The 24,993-nt window shown below is 31.4% G+C and overlaps 3 protein-coding genes and 1 long non-coding RNA gene across 6 annotated transcripts in view; 2 read left to right on the top strand and 2 right to left on the bottom strand.

The window, feature by feature from the left end:
- Positions 1–596: 596 nt before the first annotated feature.
- LOC126859472 (uncharacterized) overlaps positions 597–24,993 on the bottom strand; it is a 27,322-nt gene continuing 2,925 nt past the window's right edge. The window contains exon 2 of the long non-coding RNA XR_007688820.1: positions 597–1,535. This is a non-coding gene — a long non-coding RNA (uncharacterized LOC126859472). The remainder of the gene's footprint in view (positions 1,536–24,993) is intronic.
- LOC126859374 (uncharacterized) lies at positions 663–6,807 on the bottom strand. Its single transcript, XM_050610639.1, has 10 exons — positions 6,382–6,807; positions 5,520–5,704; positions 5,195–5,434; positions 4,879–5,118; positions 4,693–4,788; positions 4,341–4,615; positions 4,129–4,227; positions 3,733–4,006; positions 3,391–3,635; positions 663–3,314 (listed from the first exon to the last, which is right to left on the bottom strand). Exons 2-10 carry the CDS (start codon positions 5,658–5,660, stop codon positions 3,155–3,157), a joined length of 1,770 nt encoding a protein of 589 aa, XP_050466596.1. The 5' UTR covers positions 5,661–5,704; positions 6,382–6,807; the 3' UTR covers positions 663–3,154.
- On the top strand, positions 7,275–8,386 carry LOC126859462 (cytochrome c oxidase subunit 6C). Its single transcript, XM_050610780.1, has 3 exons — positions 7,275–7,436; positions 7,905–8,059; positions 8,188–8,386. Exons 2-3 carry the CDS (start codon positions 7,905–7,907, stop codon positions 8,258–8,260), a joined length of 228 nt encoding a protein of 75 aa, XP_050466737.1. The 5' UTR covers positions 7,275–7,436; the 3' UTR covers positions 8,261–8,386.
- Positions 9,068–24,646, top strand: LOC126859325 (serine-rich adhesin for platelets). Of its 3 annotated transcripts, XM_050610477.1 has the most exons (12): positions 9,068–9,271; positions 10,837–10,987; positions 11,630–11,758; positions 11,883–12,049; positions 12,227–12,443; positions 12,557–14,926; positions 15,002–15,349; positions 15,443–15,823; positions 15,929–18,502; positions 19,385–19,505; positions 19,692–20,059; positions 20,473–24,646. In XM_050610477.1, the coding sequence occupies exons 3-12, from the start codon at positions 11,632–11,634 to the stop codon at positions 20,562–20,564; spliced, it is 6,765 nt and encodes a 2,254-aa protein (XP_050466434.1). In that variant the 5' UTR covers positions 9,068–9,271; positions 10,837–10,987; positions 11,630–11,631; the 3' UTR covers positions 20,565–24,646. The 3 variants fall into 3 exon arrangements, with proteins under 3 accessions (XP_050466434.1, XP_050466425.1, XP_050466417.1); XM_050610468.1 differs by having other exon boundaries at positions 12,557–15,349; positions 20,492–24,646; XM_050610460.1 differs by having other exon boundaries at positions 12,557–15,349.

Here is a 24,993-nt window from a genome sequence, read left to right as displayed (position 1 = left end):
CGATATATTTATCATATAATATATCCAACTTTTATCCATACAATACAAACATAAAAAAAATTAATTATTCATCTTAAATTTACATAAAGTAAAAAAAATCTGCTCTTTCCATCAAGTAAAATAAAATGTTATCTAATAGTTATAACTTTTGATTTGTATGCATAAAAGTATGATGTAACAATATCAGATATAACTTCAAATAATAAGATCCAATCAGTGCATAACTTTTAACATAATTAACATGTACTATTATGCAATAAAATAATAAGAATAATAATACTAAAGAATAAATGAACTTTATTCGTTTACTTATTGCAATAGATGAGCACATTATTAATGCACAATTTCATGTTTTTATAATATAAGAATATACTTGTATTAACAACTGTATTGTGTATATAGTATATACTACATTTTCTTGAACTTTTTAAAATATTGTTTTAGAAAATTATACAGAAAAAAATATAAGCTGAATTTTCAAAATTCATATTTAATATTTATATGGAGTCTTTAATCATTACTGTATTATTAATATTCTTGAATTATCTTTAAAATTATTAGTATATCAATAATAATTTTAGAATTACATAGCATAATGCATGGTATATAATACGTTATTATTTTAACACAAAATGTTATAGAAGAAATAAGTTCCTAAACAAGATGTTTAAAATTTTTTATCAATTTATATGTATAGTATAGTATATAGCTCATATATAACTATATAAATTACACACTCAAATTATATTATCTACAATTATTTTATGTATGAGAAAGAGTCTTTAATATGAAAACAATATTAATTTAAACTCTCTATAAAATAATTTGTAAATTTTAATGTAACTAAATTATTAATCTAATTGTTTAAGATATATAATCTAGTCATAGTTCTTCGTCATTGTTATACAACTGGGACATTTCAATATTATTCTATTACATTTTTTTTAATACAATCTATAATATAGCAGCTTTGTTTTTATTATGTACTTATATAGATTGTTATTTAATCTGATAATACATCTTTTAATAAAAAAAAAGATAAAATAATCGAAAATAAAAAAAAAATTGTAAAATTAAATTTGCCGATTTTTTTTTCTATCGAAGGAGAGAAGAAAGGAGGTATGTAATTATTTATATACATATAAGAGAAAGATAGAACTATTATGCATGTATGTCATAAATCTACATAGTGAAGCGCGTAAAATGAAACAAGTAAATATTTTCAAAAATGATGATTTAAAAACATATTATATTAGACAATATTAATACAATTTCAGCTTTTTCAGTATTTATGTCTTTGATTAGCACTGAATGATTATAATCATTATTCTTTTTAATATAAATTGTAATTAGGCATTTCAAAAATATATACAATTTTGTTTAAAAAAAAAAAACAATCCTTTAATTTCCTGGGCCATTGCATAGAAAAGAATAATATATCTGAACAGTGTATATACTCTAAGACACTGCAACTTTGCCTAATATTTTTTTCATCAATATTTTTTAAACACCTATTTGTTAAGTTTTATGTGTGTCTATATATATATATATGTGTGTGTGTGTGTGTGTGTGTGTGTGTGTGTGTGTGTGTGTGTGAACTTATATATGTATACTATATATGACACTCTATTAATATATAACATTCGTAGTTTCCGCGCGAATACTTATTAGTAAATTATTAAATCAGTATTAACAATTAGTAAATTACTCAATTAACATAAATTACCCAATTCACTTAATTATAAATACTTAGGTATAAATTGCATCAATGATATAATATCTTATTGATATCTAAACAGTTCAAAAACCATTGTCTCTTTAAACATTATAATTGCTTATGATGAATATTATTACTGTATGTATTTTATATATATATATATATATATATATATATATATATATATATATATATATTTATGCATATATAATATGCTAATTGTAATATGTATATGTGCTAAGTTTTCTCAAAGCAATTTTTTGAAACAATTGACATACCATACAAATTCTAATAATACTTTACGAATATGAAATATAGAAAATATATAGAAAAAATACACTAACGAAATAATTAAACTAAAGTTATACAACATATCTTTATCTTTATCTTATGAAATCTTGCAAATATTATGTAATGCAATGAATTATATACATTATATAATGTAAAATATGGGATCTCTTTCTACCCAAAATTAGTTTGCTTTTTATTCATTTAGAAATGTATAATCAAATTATCAGGAGACAAAATATGAAAGTTTGGCAACTGTTTTATCCTTCTGAAATTGTAGGCATAGTACATTTTTTCTTAGTATTTTATGTATATTTCATAAAATAACTTTGTTATTTTACAAAAAATATATAAAAATTCTGATTGAGAAAATGTACTGCGTCATCATTGTCACTATATGTATACAGAATGGGCCTAATTCCGGTTAGATTTTGAGATTATAGGAAATTTAATTCTGAACAAAAAGTTTCCTATAAACATGAGTCCAAAAATGCTTTTTTAAAAAGTTAGCGCCCAAATCTCTAAAATTACGGTTATTTTATACATTTTTACAAATATCAAGTATGCGTTTTTTAACAAAAAGTATTGAAACAAAAGTTGTAAAAAATTTAATTAAATGAAATCAAAATGATTGTAGTATATTGTAGTAGATTTTGAGATAACTAACCTTTTTAAAAAGCCTTATCGCTGATAGCCAAAAAAACACTTTTTTGTATAAAAAAAATTGATTATCTCAAAATCTAATGGAAATTACTACAATCATTTTGATCTCATTTGAAAGATAATTAATTTAATTCTCTACAACTTTTGTTTACACTTCTTGTTAAATAACATTATTTTCCCTTATATTTGTAAAAATGTATCCTGAAATCACGATTATTATAATATTATTATATATAATAAATGATTTCAGAGGTTTTTGGATGCTAACTTTTTAAGAAAACATTTTTCAATCCATATTTATAGGAAACTTTTTGTTCAGAATTAAATTTCCTATAAAATCTCAAAATTCGGCTCGAAAGTTTGGACCCACTGTATATGTTTATAAAAACAAATATACACATCTACATTATTATTTAGTTTTCCTATCTTGAATTTATTTCAAGCAGGAAGCATACCTATATTTTATAATGCAATGGCAAGTGTAGATTATATTGTAGCCACATCCGATTTTGTCACATCCACAGAAATTGTGTGACTAATTGTTGTAACATGTGCACTCCCACTACTCTCACTATCACTGTTAACGATGTTTAACGACGAGATTTTGGCCCGTTGATATGCTATAACAGTGTTCAAACTCAAGAATCTGAAACAAGCGACTTTAACTGCATAAACTGAACAGCATCAATGTTAAAATTTTAAAGAAGATTAACACTTCCTACCTTATGCAGACATACATAATCAATAATGCAGTTCCGGCTGCGAGCATTCTGATGATGGGTCCTTCTACAAGTTGAATAACTACCCATAAGACAGCAGAAGATGCACACATCATGGTAACAATAGCAATAGTTTGTAGACAATGGCGTGGAGTTAAACTATTTTGCCAATCTAATCGACTGGCATGTTCAACATTATACTTTGCATTGCAAACTTTACAAATGAGGCTGTCAGCATTGATAGAACTCTAAAGGAAGAAGAAAAATGTAAAAATTAAAATTTACAGAATGCAATGTGCTCCAAAACCAACTTTTATCTAAAATAAGACATTATAATTATCTTACCTCAACAAGCCAACGACGCAAACAATCATGATGTACAGCACTTACATCACCCCTACAATGGCATGGTTGTATTAATGGACCAGCATCTTGTCTATCACTATCGTAACAAATCCAACAATCTTTGTTATTGATTGATGCTATGTCTGCAGAAAGAAACGCGGTATCTTGAGATGCACTCTTTTCTTGCAGTTCAATTTCTTTTATATGTTTCCCCTGATCCAAATCTAATCTTTTCAATATACGCTTCGGATTTAGAATCCACAATTGTTCCGGACTGAAATAAAAATGAAAAAAATGGCACCGTAAATATATGTGAGTATATTATAAAAACAAGAAAGTTTATATTATTATTATATTATTATTATAATATATACATAAAAAGTATAGTTCACATACCTCATGCAGTTCCATAAAACACAGGGAAACCACAGTGCTACACCAACTTCAATAACGCGAAATACAACATCATGCCAATTCCTGCTGTATAATGGAACTCTAAGACATAAATAAAAGTGTATAAGTTAAGACAAATTCAGATATTGCATAACTTATATATATGGAATTACTTATAATATACACACATATTGTATTTCTCTTTGTTTCCTTACTTTGTTTTCCAAAATTCACTGAGAGTTTCGCTGAATAGAAAACCGACGATTATGAACAGCATAAACGCTTGAGAGAGTAATCCAAATCTTGATTGATGTAATTGAGATGTATTCACTTGTTGCATATGTAAAGGCTCTGCTGTAGATGTAGATGGAACTGGATCAAACAACTTTGCTGTTACTTGATCCTCTGCATGGATCTTTATTTCATCAGCTATACGTTTATTTGTTGCAATGGAAGCGACTCGATATTCATTTAAGAATCCACCACGAACCTAAGTTAAAAGTATCATAAATAACTTGAGATTTTGAACTGCAATACTATAAAATATTATGATATAAAGAAACACACCTTGAAAAAGACTTCCACTCCATATATCAAAAATAAAACCACTACAATGAACAGGAGCACTGCATAACAGCCATTGAATACATGTGTATAGAAACTCTAAAAAATATCAAAAAAGAATTTTATTTTGATCAAATATGCATGCATGCATATTAGTTGCTCTATTTTATTTTCCATTCCGTTACTTACTTGATCTTCTTGTGAATATTTTTGAGCTGTGATAAACTCCGCTAATAGAAGAGAATATGTTATTATGTTGAAGACAACAAAAGCCAGAAAAGATTTTGATAAAAACTGAGGTTTGTCCCATCGTATATCTCTAAGATGAAATACTTCGGCCCAAAAACAAACAATCAATGATGATCCACTCAAAAGCAGTGGATAATACGCTGACAGCAAACTTCTGGACCATCCCTCTTTGAAAGAAGTCTGTAAGAAAATTAAAAATGCATTAAAATGTGTGTGAGAAAACTTCCTTTAATAAAGTATATTTGTTTGTACATACCGGTGATGTAAAATATGCACCTCGTATAACTGATGCAAGAAAAACTACAAAGTATAACACTTTCTGAGTAGTAACCCTGCATGCTCTCAAAAATGACGGTGCCTTCATTCTTTGCCATTCAGCAACAATACACATAACAAGTTGTATCAAGCAAACAAAAGCTAATAAAAAAAAGATTGTAGCAAAAGCAATGTAATAACTTAGATTTGGAATATGACATTCTGGTCCATCAAATTGAATCTAAAACAGAATAATAACTAAATAAAATTCATATCATTGATATCATCTTGGGATGATTTAACATAACAAATAATAAAATTATTACCTCGCATAAGCAAGTCCCATTGTGACATTCTCCATGACCAGAGCAATTCTCAATTCCACAACTATTGTTCCAAGCCATCATACCAAATTTAACTAATATAGACAATGGATTTTGTGTACTTAATGCAATCATTTGTTCCATGATCGCTTGATACAGAGCAACAGCTCTGATACAAATTCTGAAAACTATTTTAAAATACAAATCATTTATCTCGATTATTCTTTTTATTGTATATTTATCTTACAAACAATATTAAAGATAAATAACATTTTCTAAAAAAGTTCTAATCTAATAAAGAATCTACAAAAAATTTGTAATATAATTTCCAGAATCATGAAATTATTTGAAGGTAAAAATTGATAAAAATTCAAATAAAAAAGCTTATAACAAATCTATAGTAAATGAGTCTTAAAAAAATATAGTAAATGAGTCTTAAAAAACTTTTTCAGCATTATTTATACTTTTTTAATTTCAGTACAAATTAATAGGTTGGAAGGAAAATAATATTATATTGGCAATAGAGGACTTTAATTGTTTTATTAGAAACAAAAAAAAAAGTAAAAAAGTAACTAACGATTTTTCTTCCAACCCAATATTTATATACAAAATAATTTAAATTTATTGTATGTGACAAAAAAATGTGATTAAAACACGATTACACACATACATCACATATCGTTCACATTTATCTTTTATATAAATAAAAAGAAACCGAGAGAGAAAGATAAGTTCGTTGATAAAACAACAATGATATCGATTCATGTATTCTTACAGATATACTGTATATTTAGATTATACTTCGCTCGAGGGAAAATTTGCACAAAATATGCACACTGATAAACGAATGATAAACATCACATACACTTTAAGAGCAGAAATTAGTTCTTCCTATTGGGAAAATGATGATTCTTCCCCATTAATATTAATCAATATTGTGTGCGTAATGTTGTGCACAGGTCTTGCCGTGGGTACAAAATGAGTACAAGTGTACGGAACGCGAGGACAGGCGTCGCGTTATGCATTACATTAGTCAGCTGTCACTGGCACTGGTCACTGTTGGTGTTGGTCACTGTTGCTTGCTGCGCAACGAAACGTCGCATCAAGCTACGCATCGACCTCAATTCTTGAGATGCAGTCCATCAAAAATCAATTCCGTACAAACAATTACATCGGATAAAAAACGAAGAATCTTTCTTCATACTATGCATTTCGTCCAGCTTTGAATCCTTTCGGTGATATAAATTCTTTTTACACGGGAAACTATCTAATTCTGGCCATAAAAAACCACCATCGACGAAAATAGAATAATGTCTGATTTCGATGATGTATTAAAACTGGCTTGTCCAACTCTCTCGCCAATAATAAATCTTTATGTTAACTATTATATTTCGTCAGGATTTTTTTTTTAATATATATCTATATAAAAAAATTATGTGCTTTTAATGAAATTATATTGCCGATGTGAAATGCAAATTTCTTAGATTTATCTTTCAGCGAATTTTTAACTCTTTTTTTCTTTCTTTAAAGCTGATCACATATATGTTCAAAAAATTTTCAAAAAAAAAAGAAACATGAAGAATCCAACATAAGATCCATTTGTCTTGTTTCTTCCTTTTAAAAATTTGTAATATATATGACAGTATTTTTTTGCATTTTTTTCTCTTCAGTATACGTTATCTCATTTCAAATACAGAAAGTTCTAGAGAATGCCTGCAAAACGAACAGACTTGAGATCTTTCACTATTGTGCTTTGGAAACAGGTCTAAAGTCTGAAGTATAATACGGACATGCTTTGACGTCACTTTATCGAATATTGTGGCCAACGGTTGATATCTGTCTAATTATCGAAATTGAACGAAATATTATTTAGACTTAACTGTGTTCAGCTTTTTAGTAGACATAAACGAATTATTCGAGGCAAGATATTTTTTTAACTTAATTATCTTTTACGATTCATAGAATACCTTTTCAAGAGAATAAGCTAAGAATCATGAAACATTATATAATATATATTCCGCATATTCACATATAGTATTAAACATTATATTACTTAAACGCAAATTGTATATTGTAACACTTTTAAAAGAAAGAGACAAGAGCTTCGAAAATATTTCAACTATGAAGCGAGATAATAATATTGTTGAAATATATATACATATATATATTTCAACAATATTATCTCGCTTCAAAGATTTTAAATCATATACATTTTGTGATATCAAAAAATATCAAACAATTGATAAAATTAAATAAGTGCTATAATTTATATTTAATAGTAAAATATTCAACAACTTTGTTATAGCTTTGAAATTTTAGTGACATTTATGTAAATAAATGAATTTGACTAAAACAATATTTTTTATATGAAAATTTTGTAAATTTCAGATGTCTGCATTGCCAAAACCTCAGCTCCGTGGTCTTCATGCGGCGCAGATTAAAAAAAACCTTATAGGAATGGCGATAGTCAGTATCAGTGGGACTTTGTTATACAAAATACTTGTCTGTGATAAAAGGAAACGGACATATGCTGACTTTTACAAGTATATTTTAATTTTATATAAATTGTTATTATATCTTCTAATTTCATCTTAATACAATGAGATCTGTTATATATATTTACTTGATTTTCAAGTTACTCAGCTACATTTCTAAAATTGTTGTTTTGTAGAACCTATGATGCAGAGAAAAAATTACAAATAATGAATGAAGCCGGTCTTATGCAGTCTTACATGCACAAATAGAAGATTCATAGATTATTGTAGGCAAGAACTTAAAAAGATGTAAGAAAAAGAAAAATAGTCTTTTTCAAAATTATATATTATATCTCTGTACATGTTATAATAAATAAACTTACGTATTTAGACTTATATATTTGTATATACATAAATTTTTTAAAACAATATTGTTGGCTATTTTTATTTTTGTTGATTTCTCATTTGAAATTTATCTTCATTAAATTTATATCAAAGTATTTATAGTTTGTATACAATATTCTAATATAATGTGTATATAAATGTGCGTGCTTTTGTTAAAGATTATTTTAATGATTATAAAGATTCTGTTAACTTTGTGTCAATATTTATAATATTTGTGAATATCTTTTGAATACCTACTAGATAAAGTTTTTAACTCTGAGATGTAATGCAATATAATATCCAGATTTATATTTGAGTTTTGTAATAACTTTAATATTTGAACGTTATTTTATCTAATTATATATATATATGATGCGATCTAGCTAAGCAAATAGTAAACGCATTATCTGTATATTATGACGAAAATTGACATTAAGATGCGACAAACGTTAAGCTGGTCTCGATGATAATTGGCATTTACATGAAAGTTTTGGTGACAATATCATCGAGATCGAAACGCAACAAGCAATAAGGAAGAATTCGAAGCGTTTCGAGGTTAGGGAACATATATCACGTATGTATATGTATAAAGCGATCGAGAATCGAGCAAGATGGCGCGCTTCGTAAAATACCCATCGTGCCCCGCGCGATTGATTTGCGCATGTCAGTTGTACGCATTGCAAATGGCGGCACCTTGTTATTGTTCATGGCGTTTTATGACTTGTCTCTTTATATTAGCGATTATGTCGAGTTTTTTCGCGATCCCTGCCGCGCGCTGTGTGCTGAGAGTGAAATAAGGGCCGCGCGGTGTGTTTCCGATTAAGACCAGTGGCCGGGCGGTGTGCCTCCGTGTTGTACGGACGCGTGAAATCCCGCACAGTGTCGGAAAGAAATGGGGTAACGTTGAAATTTTCCTGTGTTCATACGGTATCAAATCGGCGCTGTGCGCGACGGCTGAAGTGAGGTCCGCTCAGCCGAGCCCGTTGGCCGCCGCGGATCCACACGATTACGTTAAGTTAGTGTGTATACGCGCCGTGTGTAACGGATGCGGCTCGGGAATAAAAATAATTCCGACTTTTCGCGGTGTCTATCTTTGAGCATGCTTGAGCCCACTTCACGTACACCTCCTCCGACGGACAAAATGGTGGGCCCCCCCCGATATCTGATGGTCTGGATGCCTTATTTCGACGAAAATCATTACGTTGCCCGTCGGGATGGCCGTCTCGCGCTACGAAACCGTCGATCCACGTCGATATGCACGTCCGCGTTTCGCGCCCAGCTAAAAAAATGCGATCTATAACCTATTTCCTAACGTTGTTAAAGCGCGCACGGGTGCCCCCGCGGCCGCTTGTGCACCCGTGGATTTTAATTGCCGTTCGCGGATGATGAGACGGCCTGTCAGGGATCGTTTCGCGTTTATGTACGCGCGTACGATCGACAAAATATCCTCGGCAGACTCCACCGGCGTCCAGGATTCTTCGTCAGAAATCGTTCGGGGGTTTCCCGGAAATCGCGCACAAATTATAACCTAGTAACGCTCAGTGGGCCTCACTTTTTGTTTATGCGCCCATGTTTTTGTCATTTTCTTGTCGTTTTCGCACCATCAGCTTTATCGATTGTATAGTAAATAATAGGTACCTTTCCTCGAAAATACTCTTTCTCTTTGTGTCATTGTCATTAAATGTTTTTATCTCTACATAATATGGATGAATTCTGTCTTGAAAAGTTTTTTCCTTTTTTTTTTTGCGCTTAATAAAAATTTTATTCACCGTACATTTAAAATTTAAAATTTTAATACGCATGCACACGCGCAAAATATTAAATATATTATATTCTTCTTGAAGAGATATATGCATATGTGTGTGTGTGTCATATTTTACACATTATTATTGGCATATAATAAGCTAAAGAGAACTATGTCAATATAATTATGTGGTATGTATAAGATTGTCTTTTTTTTTTCTTCTTTTTCTTGTTATATTTTTAATTTCCACTGTCTAAATACTAAAATTGCAAGAATAAGTTTAGAAAATTTGTATTAACTTTAATTTATTACTTTTATGTATGTTGTATTTATGATATATTTACATTTATATTCAATTAAATTTCTGAGATTTTAAAATATTTCTGAAATATAATGCAAACTTGTTCTCATAATCTTGTACATTATTTTATTACAGATACGTAAGACATTTAAATACACACACACATATCACTATTTTAGAGGCTTTAGAGAGACTAAAAAAAAACTTTTATTGATATATTTTATGTATCAATTATTATATTGCAAATTCTAATATTATATTTTGCTAACACACATGTGTATATATTAGGAATGTATAATATTACCTAACAATATTATATTATTTATATGTGTATTAAGGTGTTATATTATACAATTATTTTAATATTGTTTGTTTTTTATATAGTTGAATTATTCTAATTTTTTATCTGTTTGGCAGTAAACAAGATTAGTAATATTGGTGTGATTTGGGGCTGTCGGTGTACAACTGATACACGACATCTCATCATCACACACATACACACATTCATATTGGAGCAACACCCTGAGGCGTTCTGAAACTCTCTGGGTAGTTATGTGATTTGTGATTGGTACGTATATTTTATTATATATAAATATGATTTTTATATAATTTATTGTGATAAACTTGAAAGTAAGAGATTATTATGATTATTATAGTTGATTATTATTTTGAATATTATCGAGTAGATTTTAGAAACTGTTTTGAAGCTGTTAAGTTCTGTGATTTTGAATAAGTAGATTTATCTGTCAAATTACTTTTTGATGACAATTTGATAAAAAACATATTGATAAAAGAAATACCTTTTTATGATATAAGAAATAGAAAAAGAGAGTGACAAGAAAAAGACAAGTAAAACAGGCAGAGAAGGGCGAGGAGGGGGATAGAAGAAAAAAATAGGAAAATGAATATTTCTTAAATTTAATTTTTATTTAATTTTGTTTGTTTTCTTTTTATTTGATACATTCTCTTATAATTTTTTAAATTATATATAATTAAATATATAATTAAATTTATTATTATTAATATCAATCACAAATATTACATTAGCATTGCCATCACTATTACTTCATCATTTTAAAACATGGCAAAGATTAAAAATAATTTTTTGTATTAATATGTATTTGATATATTTTACATTTACCATTATATATTCTACAATATAAAGATAAATTTATTTATTATTATTAGAAGATAATAATGAATATTACAGTCATGGCGGCAGATAGTGATGGTGATCTTATTGAGACGGTGGTAACATGCGAAGGTGATCTTGCGGATCCAAAGTTTCCTCAGAAGTTCGAAATTATTGTTGACCGTCTTAATGCTTTGCTTTGCAAAGGTAAACCAATTGATATACAGTTTGATAATCTAAACAAAATAATGTGTATTGATAATGTATTTTTTATTTAAATAATATATTAATAAGCAGTCCATGTTTAGTTTATGTATTTTACAATTTATAGAAAAAGGAGATGGGCTGAAAGTCAATAAGGTAGAACCATGGAATTCTGTCAGAGTAACATTTTCAATACCCAGAGAAGCTGCTCTGCGACTTCGAGAGTTAGCAGCTCAGGGCTCTCCAACTCTTACACAACTTGGCATACTTTCAGTGCAGGTCGAAGGAGATCAGGTAATTTATGTAATAAATATCTGATTATATATTTTTCTTACAATATACTCTATTATCATCATATTTTTATAATCTATAATTTTTATAATCTATTATAAATTTTTATAATCTATAATCCAAAATAGTTGAGAGAAATATTATTTACATACACATATGTATTATTATATTTTTTTACAGGTAATATCTTTGAGGATAGCCAGTCGCTTTGGTGGAGATGCACAAGAAATTGTGCTGCATTCTGGAACTACGCAAGATGGCGGAGCAAAATCGCAAGGCGATGTTACTAGTAACACAGCTACGGTTGATGCTAATCCTTCAACAGCTTTGCCTGGTCCCAGTAATTCCACCAGCATTTCGTCAGCGCTACGCAATGTTGCTCAAATAATAGCAGCTGGTAAGTTCTTATAAATTGTAAAACAAATTAATGAAAACAAAATATATATATATACATACACAATGAGTTGAATTGCACATAGAAATGTACATGGAAATTTCTTTTTCTTTCAGGAACATCGTCGGAGAAAGTTCCACAATTTCGTTCTCCAAATGTAGTTGCACCTACTGACTGTGATCCTATTCCACCGTTTCTTGCGAAATCAGTCCAATCCACGTCAACGAGCAATGTTGGCATTTCTGGAAACCAGCAAGTAACTAATTCTAATGCATCGCCTAGGAACAACTACAATGGTCCTTTTCCATTTGCCAGTATGACGCATGCTGCCCAAGCAATACACAATCGCGAATCGCAGATTACAACAATTAAGAATACAATGCAATTCAAGCACCATGCGCAACCGCCGCCCCCTTATCCATCTCAGGAAAATTTGGCGACAGTTACGGCATTAACGACCGGTCATACGACTACTCAACCGGTCGTTACCGTTGGACAATTAACGAATCAATTTAAGCCCACGACGATTGCTACAACATCTAGTCTGTCACCAAACAACAGTACTAATTTGGCAGGGAGTTCGAATGGTAGCGGAAATCAGGTCGCTTTATCCAGTCCATTACTCGTGAATCTTTTACAAAATGATGCTGGTTCACATGCAAATAATGTCGTATCTACTCAGAAGATGTTACCACCGGCTGTTATCGATAATTCTGGACTTACTAATCGTATGAGACCTACCAAGAAGCCTACAGTTAGAAGGAAAGATCTCCCGTCGCCTAACGAGTCGCCTCCGAATTTGGATACTTTGAGAAGCGAAGACTTGATTGGAGGGACAGCAACGACAACGACGACGATTATTCCTGACTTATCCCAAACTTCTACATCGTCGGCATTCGCGACTGTTAACGCTAATCAACCGTCGTCGCTTCCACCGCAACAACATACGGTCAATGTAATCGGCAGTAGCACCGGACAAAATATGATGCCGCCTCAAACAGTGCATCAAGTGCCGCCCGGTGGACAGATGCAGCAGCAAGCTACATCGACTTTACACAATCAAGTACAAACTCAGCAAAAGTTTCCCAACATTAGGCAAGAATTGGCTTACAGGAATTCACAGATGCAAATGCAGAATCAACTTTCTGTCAGGCACCCGGTAAATGGACAACAAATTAGAACACCTTTACAACAACGCCAACTTTTACTCCAACAACAGCAACAGCTTCTCACGCAACAACAACAAATAAATCAACAAATTGTCCCACAAATCTCGACGACGCAGCAAGCTCTTCTTCATCAGCAAAATATAAACACATCGTTGCAAACCACATCTCTTAGCAATCAGTCACTATTACAACAAAATCAACAATTGCTACAACATTCGACAGTAGGCTTAAGCGTTCCGCAACAACGGCTAAGTTACTTAAACAGTCAACGTCAACAAACCCCGTCATCCTATCCGAGGCAACCGGTCCCGCAGCAAACGCATTTAAATCAACAAAATCAGGCTCTCAATGTACAACAACAATTGCATCACAATCAAGTAAAGAACATGAATATTAACACTAGCGCGAGTACTGATTTTCGTTATGGACAGAGCCAAAATATCCTTAGTAGAAATTATCAATCTCCCTCAACGAGCAATGCTAATGGGACCACATGGAATGCACAGAGCAATTCTATTCCGCAAGGTGCTCAAGTCAATACCACACGTGTATCAGTCTCGAATCAGGTTTCAGGTGCCTTTCCTCAATGTGGGTCTCATATAAATAATTCTAATGCTAGCATTGCTTCGTCGTCTGTTATTAAAACGGAAACTTCCGAGTCTTCGAAACCGGAAGAAGAAGGTCCGGAGCCAGAACCGGAGTATACTTCAACCGGGAAGATACGACAATTTCTAATCAATCCTTTAACAGGACACTTGGAACCAATGCCCAGTGAAAGTTCAGATTCGGAGCCGGAGAGTGCAGTAGATAATCAGGATGACTTCTTCTCTTTTCCATCTCCATCAAACGATAGATCAAACTCTATATTTTCCGACGACGATGCGGACAGCAATTTTTCAAGAAGAAACGACACGACGACAAATACGGATCAATCTGATTCCGAGACAACGGCCAAGTCCACGGCCAGCGAAGGAAGTTTAAAGCATAGCAGAATAAAATCTAGCAGAGAGACTGCGCATAGTCCGATGCCGGGAGAGAAAATCAAACTAAGATTGAAATTAGAAAAATCCGAGCCCGTTACACCGGCTTACAAAGTTGACGTTTCTTTCGTGAATACGCCGCCCATGCGAAAAGCTGATAAATCTATGAATAAAATTTTCACAAGTGGTGTTCCAAATACAGGGAACGGTGACGAACCACTCCGAGTGCCTCCGTTACACATTTCTTTAAGAGGACGTAACGCTTTAGTAGTACAAAAAAAGAAAGAAAAGAAGTCTCTGAAGGGTGAAAGTGAGAGTGAGCTAACCAAGAGGAGAGGTAAATTGAAGAAGAAAGAATGTATTGATGGTAACAAATTGCTGCAAAAGAAATCACCATTAAATATGATCATAGGCACTTCATCTGCATCAAAATTACCTTTGTCCAATTCCACAATGATAAACAATGCTAATGCCGTTTGCAAAATGGGTAATATACTGCAAACTGCTATGACTAAACCCAATGCCTTAAAACAAGAACTACCAGTGGATGCCGCACGACTACAAACTAGTACTATTATTAAGCCATGTTCGAGTAAAAACAGCGACGTAGATGATATACCGTTGAATAGTAGAATACCATCTCCTTCGAAGCATAAATCTGCAATTGTAAATCAGTCTTTAAATACTTCGCAAGTTTTAACAAAGAGTCAAATGGATCTTGACGCACAAAATCACATGCAAGAATATAAAATAGGTGGAGGTGAGGGAATTTATTAAATATCTAATAATTAATTTATATATAATTATTAATTATATCTGTTTTTCCATTTTATATATAATGTTTTTATTACAGGTAAAACAAAAAGAAGGGATTCTAAGAAGAAATCAGAATCTGGAGATGGTTTACATCGGGAACAAAACCTCTTATCAGGAGGCCGAATTTTAGATAATCAAGTGAAATGGAGAAAACTTGGTTATAAGGGTGATACAACTCAATCAATAAGAAAATCAGATTCACTTTTAACTGGGAGTGATTTTAATACAGTCAAGAAGGTTGGCGAAATTCGGAGAACAAGCGATAGTGACATTAATAAATCAGCGCTTGAAAAAAGTAATTTGCTGACTAATGTTGCTCCCAGATTAACAGAGCTTAATGGCATAAAAAAAGACTTAATAAGTCAAGATAAAAGAAGGCGGTTAAGTTTAATCGATGAAAAAGATCTGCATTTAGGAGGTAAAAATATTTTTTTTTTTTTCTATTTTAATATAATAATAACAAAATTTATATATTTATATATAAAAGTACATTTAAAATAATTAATTTTTTAATATGTTCTAGAATCTCCAAATACAGAAATTACACATTTTAACAGTCAGAAGGCAGTTTCTGAATGTTCTGCAAATACAATACCAAGTATGAAAACAAATATCAGTCTATCCTTTGAGAGCGATACTGGTTTAAAATCGACAAATTCGGCGCAGCAGGGCGATTCTAGAAATACATCTAACAATCCTGAGAATAAGACACCTGTGCATACAGAGACCACGATAAAAAATTCTCAGCCATCTATGGCTAGAATACTCTCTGTCAAATGTAAATCTGATAGGGAGAATTATATTGCTACTGTTAAAAATCAAAACATTGGTCAGCAGCTAAAAAATCATGTGGTTGCCAAGAGTGAAGTAAATTCCATTATGAATAGACACAAGACAGTCGAACAGTTGAGTTTTAGTCATAAGAAGACAATTCAAAACCATGTTGTAAAACAACAAATTGACAGATCCGCGACAGATAGCAAAATAGATAGTGCGTCGCAAAGGATTAGTTTATTGAAGACTACAGGCAATACAGTAGTCGGTAATTCGGTGGACCAAGTCTCTAGATCCCAGAACATTGATGCACCTGCAAATAAGCCGACCTTGCCTATCGGTGAAATAAATGTGACTGAAGCAAAGGTCAAGCAAAAATTACTTGAAAATACAACAGTACCTATTATAGGTGTTGACGCGAATATCGAAAGAGTCGGCAGTAACGGGGGCGGTGAAGACTCGGGCATCGAGTCGATGGATGCTCTTTCGGAAAAATCACCAAATCAAGGAGAGTCACCTTTGCATAGGCCGGCATCGGCAACTGAATCAGTAACACAGAGCAGCGCCAAGAATGTAATACAGGGGGAACCCACCTTATCAACCACCAATAAGAACGTGCCTTCCTCAACTAGTAGTAGTGATATGTGTTCAAATTCCCATTCGGAACTTCTCAAGTCCAGTGGTCCGCAAAGGTTAAGTCCTGTGTCCGTAATGAGTTATCTTGAAAACCAGTTGAATCGCAATATATCAAACTCCAGTGAGCATGATACAAAGAATGTGTCTAGTGAAAAATCATCGACAATTTCAAGAACTGGACATAGTGATTTGATTGCTAGTTTAGACACAGCAAGTAACGACAAAAGTGTGTCCAGTCCTTTAGTGACAGGAACAATGACTGTTGTAACAGCATCCATAACCAGCAGTATGAATAGTGATAATAACTTATTACAATGTGCGCACCAAGCAAAGGATTTCTCCGATAAAGATAATTCTAGTGTTAAATTAGAGAGTACTGTTAACCAAAATGATCAGGGTAAGACAAACTCTACGCATGAAGAATTGAGAACTGTGGAAAGCGTATCTGAAGACAGTACGAAAGCGATTGTAGAAAGTAACAGTGCAATTAGATTAAGTGATGAACCTCACGGACAGAATAATAATAATAATAATACTAATAATAATAACAATAATAATAATAATAATAATAATGGTGTGCCTATAATACAAAATCACGTTGCTTATAGTAAAATTGACACGATAAAACTCGATAGTGTGCTCGCGAACAATACTAACACGTCGACGGATAATTCTTGCTCGAATAGTGAGAGTTGCAATCTAGAAATCAAAGTCGAATCTAAAATTAACGTAAAAGTAGATGATACCAGGCAAACCGATCGGTTCGAGGTTTCAAAAAATGGTAACATTTCACTGAATACAAAGTCCGTCAAGTTAGAAACGTGCACCGAACAAAATCAGAAATGTAATGTACAAAGTCATCAGAGTCAGATCATGCTCAGAGAGCCTTCTGTAAATCTTCAAAAAGTGACGGACGATTTAGTTAAAAAGATGGTTAATGATTCGAGTGATCTGAGCGTAAGTGGTATTCAGTCGCCTCTCGGTGAAGATCCGCAGCCTATCAGAATTACACCACCATTGTACACCTACTCCAATCCTGTGGTTCTACAACGGGACGAAACTCCGAGCCCGGCAGCTCAGAATCCTGAAGTAGATTCAAGCGAAGTAGAACATCTCAAGCGTAAACGCAGGAGGAAGCAAGAACTCGAAGGACGACAGGATATTATATGTATAGAGGATAACGATGAAGGACATTTTGTGGAGAGGCTAAACAATTCGGAGGAGTATATCAAAAGACCACCCAAATCGTTGCTGGAACAGCTTCTAATAGATATTCCGAACGATAACAATGAGAAGAGGTCATTGAGAACTAGGTCGCAAAAGTTGAACAGCCCGGATATCGCGAAAACTCCGAAAAGCAGCCCCCACGGTCCTAATAAATTAGAGGAACGCCGTAGTATATCACCCTACGCGAAAGCAAGTCCAAAACTAACGGTATCGAAATTGTCTCCTAATGCGACAATAAAAATAGGGAAACGGAAAAGACAAGAGAGCGAGAGTTCCGTTGCATCGAGTACAGCTGAAGATCCACAGCCAAGACCAGGTAAACGGAAATGCTCAGAGAATGCGGCAGAACTTATTAAAGCTTGCATGGGTGTAGAAGAGGCTGGTTCTATAAAGAAACAAGTGCCTGGCAAGGAAGAGCAATCAAAGAAGGGGTTCAACATATTGGCAAAAGCTAAGAAAGGTGTTTATTTATTTCTTAAGCTATTTCTCTGTGTGTAGAGAGTAGTGTTTGGAGTTCTCTTTTACAAAAATTTTTTTGTCTGAATTATTTTTTCCTTTTTTTATCCACTTATATCTTTCTATATATACAGATTGTTTAACTATTAGCACATCAAGTATTAATCGATTTTTATACAAACTTGAAGTTGCATGAAAATTCTTTTTTATAGCGAAAATTTTATGAAGTAACTGCCTAATTTTATGAAGATTTAAACATTACAAATTTATCCTTTCTGCGTGAAACACGCGCGCGCGCACACACACACTACACACACACACACAACACACACACATATATATATATATATATATATATATATATATATATATATTATAGCAAATAAAATAATCTTTCATAAAATTTTCGCTAAGGAAATCTCGAATTCACTAAGGAATTTCTCATTATCAGCTAAAAGTGGTAGGTGGACACCCTATATATATTATATATATAATGGTTTTAGATCTGTATAGAGTTTATAATATGACAAATTAAGGACTGCCAAAAACAGGACTGTTTATATGCAAATTATTATAACATATATCAAAAAAATTTATTGATATTGAGAATTATTATATTATGAAAGAGAGAGAAAGAATATAAGCTTATAATAATGAAAACTGTATTAAATCAACTATGCACAAATGTAGTGATCCAAATTAGTGATTTGTTGAAATGAGAAATATTGAAAAATATTGAATACTGCAATATTTGAGATATAATAACCTTTCAATTTCATTTTAATGTATATTTCTAATTCTATAAATTTATTTATCTCTTGTACTTGTCTGATTTATAATATTTGGGCCAGACTTTATGTGACAAGCGTTTTTTTTATATTTTTAGGTCCCATTGTGGTAGAAGTAGATTCGTCTGATGATGAACCATTGATTGAATCTGTAGGAAAAGCAAGAGTTCGATTGTCAGATGAAACATCCGCTGCTTCCTCAAAGCCTAAAGATCAAAAGTAAGCAAATACTGATGCATTCTTTTATGATGCCCAGAAAAAGTTAAAAAAAGAAAACGAATCTCAGAGATTTGAGAATTATATTACATAAGATAATTTTGTTACTTTAGAACGAGTTTAAACTACAGCTGTTTCTGGCAGTCAAATTAATTTCAGTAATATATTAAATTTCAATGCCAATAATAGAATGCAAAGAGAGAGCCGTTTGTTAACTACCAAGCAGCCGAGTACGGCTATGGCTACAACGACGGCAACAACGACGACAATGATTACGGTGACTACGATGACAACAACAACGACGACAACGATGACGACTATAACGACGACGACGACGTCGATGACGGCTGCGGTGGCGGCGACGATGGCAGTTACTGTCGGGAAGGAGAGATTACGAGGCACTTCTGTATCTAGCAACGAATCTGTGGGCGAAGTAATGACAAGAAGATCTGTACGGCAGAATACAGCTTCACCGCTAGCTACTCCAGCAAGCAATACTAGAGGTGCGTCCAGAACTTCGGACGATATTAACAGAAGGAAAACTCGTAGTGGTGCTGGTATGTAAACAATTTATTCTAAAATAGCTCATCTATAAAAGGCATAGGCAATCATATTCGATTTTTAAAAATTTGCAAGTGTCAATTTATTATCCCTCAATAACTATGTTGTTTATATTCTAAGAAAATATTTTACATATACACATATATATGCATGCATGCATACATATCTACATATTTACATATATATATATATATATATATATATATATATATATATATATATATATATATATTAATTTATTGCTTAAATTACAAAGTTTTTCTACGTTGTTTTTATCTTTCTTTTCCACAACTTTTAGCATGATATATCAAATATAATAAAATTTATATTAAATATTAATGAAAGATAATGATTATAGATGTTAGCTGTATGTTTTGCATACTATTTTAATTGAAAACATTTCGTACAGCGGGCAAACATTGTTTTAGTAACAGCGGAGACGGCGGAGCAGGCGAAACGGAGACGAATATCCCGAGAAAACAAATGACCTTCGGGAAGTGACCTTGACAGTGATTAGCTACCGTCGCTCGTCAAGGCCTATCATCTGTCTGATTGTAAATCCGACATAAACGGGTATTTGATCGCCGTGTGGCTGAATTCCACCTGGTGAAACTGTATGCGTCACATTAGCGCACAACGTTGCTGTATATGTATCGGGAGTATTGTGTCAAAAAAGAAATGCTAGACGGTGTGTGAAAGCATTTTGTGCTATAAAAGATTTGTTGGCTGCTACTAAGTTAGTCATACAAGAAAGATAGTACCTTCCAATTTTTTTCTTGCTCGTTCTTTACGTTTTTCTTTCCTTTTTCTTTTCGTCTTTTTCTTTTCTCTAAAGCATAGATCATAAGAATTATATTGTTGTAACATTTAAAGAGAGTTTTGTATATTTAATAAGTCATTAATTATTAATTGTTATGTTCTTAAATGTTTAAGAATAGCGAACAAAATAAAAGCAATTTACTTTTATTCTTTTCTTTCACCGTCTAGCGTTTTCATTTATGTTGTACTCCTATAAACAGCAAAGTTTAGTTACTCAGATTTGACTTGCTCACAATGCATTATATACTATAATCTAAGTAACTGAACTAACTCAAAACTGCCGAGACATTGTATGTAACTTTCTTTTACCAGTTAGATGTTTCATTCTAGCCTCAAGAACTAAATTTCATTCTTTGATGTGCAATTTTCTAACGTTATCGTCTGTTAGATGTAAAAAACTTCAAGTTAGCTTTAGAAAGATTTAAGAAAATTCAAACTCGAACTATTTATGTTTCGGGTATCATCTTCTCTCATAATTTCTTTCGTTCATTGTATCACTATAAAATAGAAGCGGTAAAAGAAAGTCCAAATTTTTCAAGTGTCAAAAACGTGAATTTGACTGTACTGCCGTAAGTAAAATACATATTTATAAATATGTGGATAAATTTATGGGGATTATAGATTGCTATTCTGACGATTTTGCTGATAGACTTTGTTTAAGTATGTCTAATTTGTGTATACATATTTATTTATTGTGTGTCATCTATCTGTTCTAAAAGTTTTTTGTATATGCATGTGTAAGAGAGCACATATATATAAAGTAACAGTATCATACGAATTTTTCACACGAATTAGTTTTTGCTATAAGTTCAAGATACAAAGTAATAACATTTTTTGTACTTACCTATCCAAAAGATAAAAACGTTTTTTGAGTTGTTGATTTGGTATTTAGATAATTAAATACCTATATATAATATCACATGATTATATTTTGGATATATTGAGAATTGTTACATTTTGAATATTGAGAATAATAAATTTACACATTGATGTAATAATATTGATAAATGTGAAAGGTAATATTTACATTTGTAGTTATAGAAACGTGTATATTTTTTTTAATCAACAACTTAGCAATTAAGTTTGTAATTACATTATTGTAAGTTTTCATTTTTCAAACTCGTCAAACAGGTCTTTCAGTAAAAAGTTCGTCTTGAGTTACAGGGTGTTTGGAGATTAATGGGGACAAAACTCGTGTGCAGATAGAGCGGACCAAACTGAGTCAAAAAGTCCTTTATCATTTTTTTTTTTGTATAACGCTTAATAAGAGAATTATTATTGAATAAAGTCTGGTCAATCATCGCCGATTTTTAGCCGGGCGCACATCGGTGAGCCGCATGTAACAGTTAAGCGCTCACGCACATTATCAGGCGCGCGGCTCATCAATGTGCGTCCGGCTAAAGATCAACGATGATTGGCCAGACTTTACTCAATAATAATTCTTTTATTAAGCGTTATACAAAAAAAAATGATAAAGGACTTTTCAACTCAGTTTGGTCCACTCTATCTGCACATGAGTTTTGTCCCTATTAATCTGGGACACCCTGTATAATATTCAGAAATGGGGATATAGAACTTTTAAAAAGGATTTATTTTATTTATGAAATATGAACATACACACAGTGAACGTTGGAAGATATGCATAAATATGCGAAGATGATAAGAATAATTATTATAAGAAAACTTATTAACACAATGTTAATTTGATATAGGTAATATATGAATGAATATATTTTGTAAATAATTTCTTGTAAAGATGGACAAAGCACATCCCTTTCTCCCTATTGTGTATATATAAAAACTGTTTAAATTTTTATTAAATTAGTAATAATTGAAGTATATATAACGTGCAAAAATAAAAATCGTAATTGTCATTATTATTATAATTATTCTCTCGCGTTCATGTAATTAAAATATACTTATTCTTCTTATACAAATTTAGAACTACATTGAATTATATGTGCATACGTATACATAAGATCTATGTATGTGATTTATATCGATTATTGTTTTTGTGAACAGATAATCTAGTTTTATATTGTATAAATATAACTTACACACACATATATATATATATATATATATATATATATATATAGATATAGAGAGAGAGAAAGAAAAAGCTAGAGTGTGTGTGTGTGTGATTGTGTGTATTATGTGTGTGCTGTTGAGAATTCTAGCTGAGCCTGAGTAGTCATCATCGTGTAGCACTGTCCAAATGTTTTATAAATCTATTATGGAGATAATTAACATTTCTCTTTTCAAGCAGCAGAAATTTAGAATATTGTTTAGTAAATAATACTTTATTCATTATAAATATTAATAATTAATTAATTTTAATTATTTATCTTAATTAATTATATAATATTAATTATTATGTTCCTCTCTTTAAATATCTCTTAATTTTCTCCAAACTTTGGAATATCTGTGTTAAATATTCTATAAACAGTTTTCGTGAAAGCTTTAAGTACATTCAGATAAATATTCTAAATATATTCTATTTAGAATATTCTCATCTGTGTGATTATGATTATAAATTATATCATTGTCAATATATGTATGTTAAAAATTGTGGATCAAAAGTTACATGACTCAATTTTATCATGATCATTTTTGAATATATATGATTTTGTATAAAAAAAAATATGCGATTTTTTATCACAGACCAAGTAAATATTTATTATATGATAAAGAAAGATTATTGCGCGCTACAATTGTTACAAGCATAGAATGTACAAAGTATGATAAGTACAGTGCTCAATTATATAGTATGCATATAAATTTTCTGATCAATACTTTTCTCCCAAAGGTTCGATGGCTACCAGGCGGCACTTTAATAGAAAAATGCTTCTCTCACGCTCGTAATAAATACCGAATTTAATGATATTTCAAATAGGAGAGAATTTCATCGATCTATACCCAACAAATTAAGAGACAGACTGCTTCTTGGGTTATAGTTTCGTTGAATTTATGTCCTACTTTCAATATTGATTTAAGTTATTTAATTAGAATATTGCTTGTTTATCAGAATTTATTTCTATTAGACATTGCTGGATCTATATATTGTATATAATAGTATACTTATTTTACTCGGATGAGAAATTACAACCTGATTGTACATAAAACTACGAAGAAATTGGTATACACGACTTGCGGGTTTGATTTAATTCGTATCCTATAACATAAATAGGATCGAGTGTAATATATAGTAATTTAATATTGCAGAATATACAAGAATAATTGAAAAATATTGTAATTTTGATGTGTAAAATATTCTCTTTCACATTAGATAGATATGCTAGGCATTATTATGTTACAATTTTATCATTGAATATTACATTTATATGATTGTATAGACTATAAACAAAGATGAGATCTTTGTGTAAATATGAATATCTTAAGGATAAGCGAATATTTAGCGCGCTCGCATAATTAAGGAGCTTTTAAAGTATCTCTGCTGTGTAATCACATGTGTGTGTCTCTGTATGTGTGTGTGTAATGCATGCATATATATATATATATATATATATATATATATATATATATATATATATGCGCGTGTAAGAGCAATTAATAATGCGCCAAAGATCAGATGTCGGATAGCTGTTGGCACTCAACACAGTTGAAGAAGTGGTGTAGGTATGAAAAGCTCAATAAATAATTGGTATTGATATTGTGGTCCTCTCGTAAAAGATGTAAAGTGTAATACTACTATCTCCGCGCAATCTACGAGAATTATACCGATAATAAATGATCACACTTTATGTCTGTTTATATATTATTAATAGTCGCTTGATGAGCTCCTTAATTTTGTAGGCAAAGCTGCAAATATTATATGATGTATATGGATGTGTGTTTTAAGATCACCAGATTGGGGTGAGGTTTGATGACTTTAAAACCTGCTATATGCAAAACATTTGTATTTTTAGTATTTGGTTATATAATATACATATATGCATACATACATACATACATATATATATATATATATATACACATAAATAGCATTGAAAAAGAAGAAAAGATTGATAATAATCTAAATAGATTATATATATATGTATATGTATGTATGTATATACTGACTATATATATATATATACATATCTCCATG

Source organism: Cataglyphis hispanica, chromosome 1 (genome assembly GCF_021464435.1).
Source record: "Cataglyphis hispanica isolate Lineage 1 chromosome 1, ULB_Chis1_1.0, whole genome shotgun sequence".
Lineage (NCBI taxonomy): Eukaryota > Metazoa > Arthropoda > Insecta > Hymenoptera > Formicidae > Cataglyphis > Cataglyphis hispanica.
The sequence above is the reverse complement of the archived record's forward strand: the minus strand, read 5'-3'. Positions and strand labels throughout refer to the sequence as shown.

Coding starts and splice junctions, on each gene's coding strand:
- LOC126859462 (XM_050610780.1), top strand. CDS start 7,905: ATGTCTGCATTGCCAAAACCTCAGCTCCGTGGTCTTCATGCGGCGCAG. Junction 8,060..8,187: donor ACATATGCTGACTTTTACAA/GTATATTTTAAT, acceptor GTTGTTTTGTAG/AACCTATGATGCAGAGAAAA.
- LOC126859325 (XM_050610460.1), top strand. CDS start 11,632: ATGGCGGCAGATAGTGATGGTGATCTTATTGAGACGGTGGTAACATGC. Junction 11,759..11,882: donor TAATGCTTTGCTTTGCAAAG/GTAAACCAATTG, acceptor TACAATTTATAG/AAAAAGGAGATGGGCTGAAA. Junction 12,444..12,556: donor TGCTCAAATAATAGCAGCTG/GTAAGTTCTTAT, acceptor TTTTTCTTTCAG/GAACATCGTCGGAGAAAGTT.
- LOC126859374 (XM_050610639.1), bottom strand. CDS start 5,660: ATGGAACAAATGATTGCATTAAGTACACAAAATCCATTGTCTATATTA. Junction 5,119..5,194: donor GTGCATATTTTACATCACCG/GTATGTACAAAC, acceptor ATTTTCTTACAG/ACTTCTTTCAAAGAGGGATG. Junction 4,228..4,340: donor AGTGAATTTTGGAAAACAAA/GTAAGGAAACAA, acceptor TTTATGTCTTAG/AGTTCCATTATACAGCAGGA.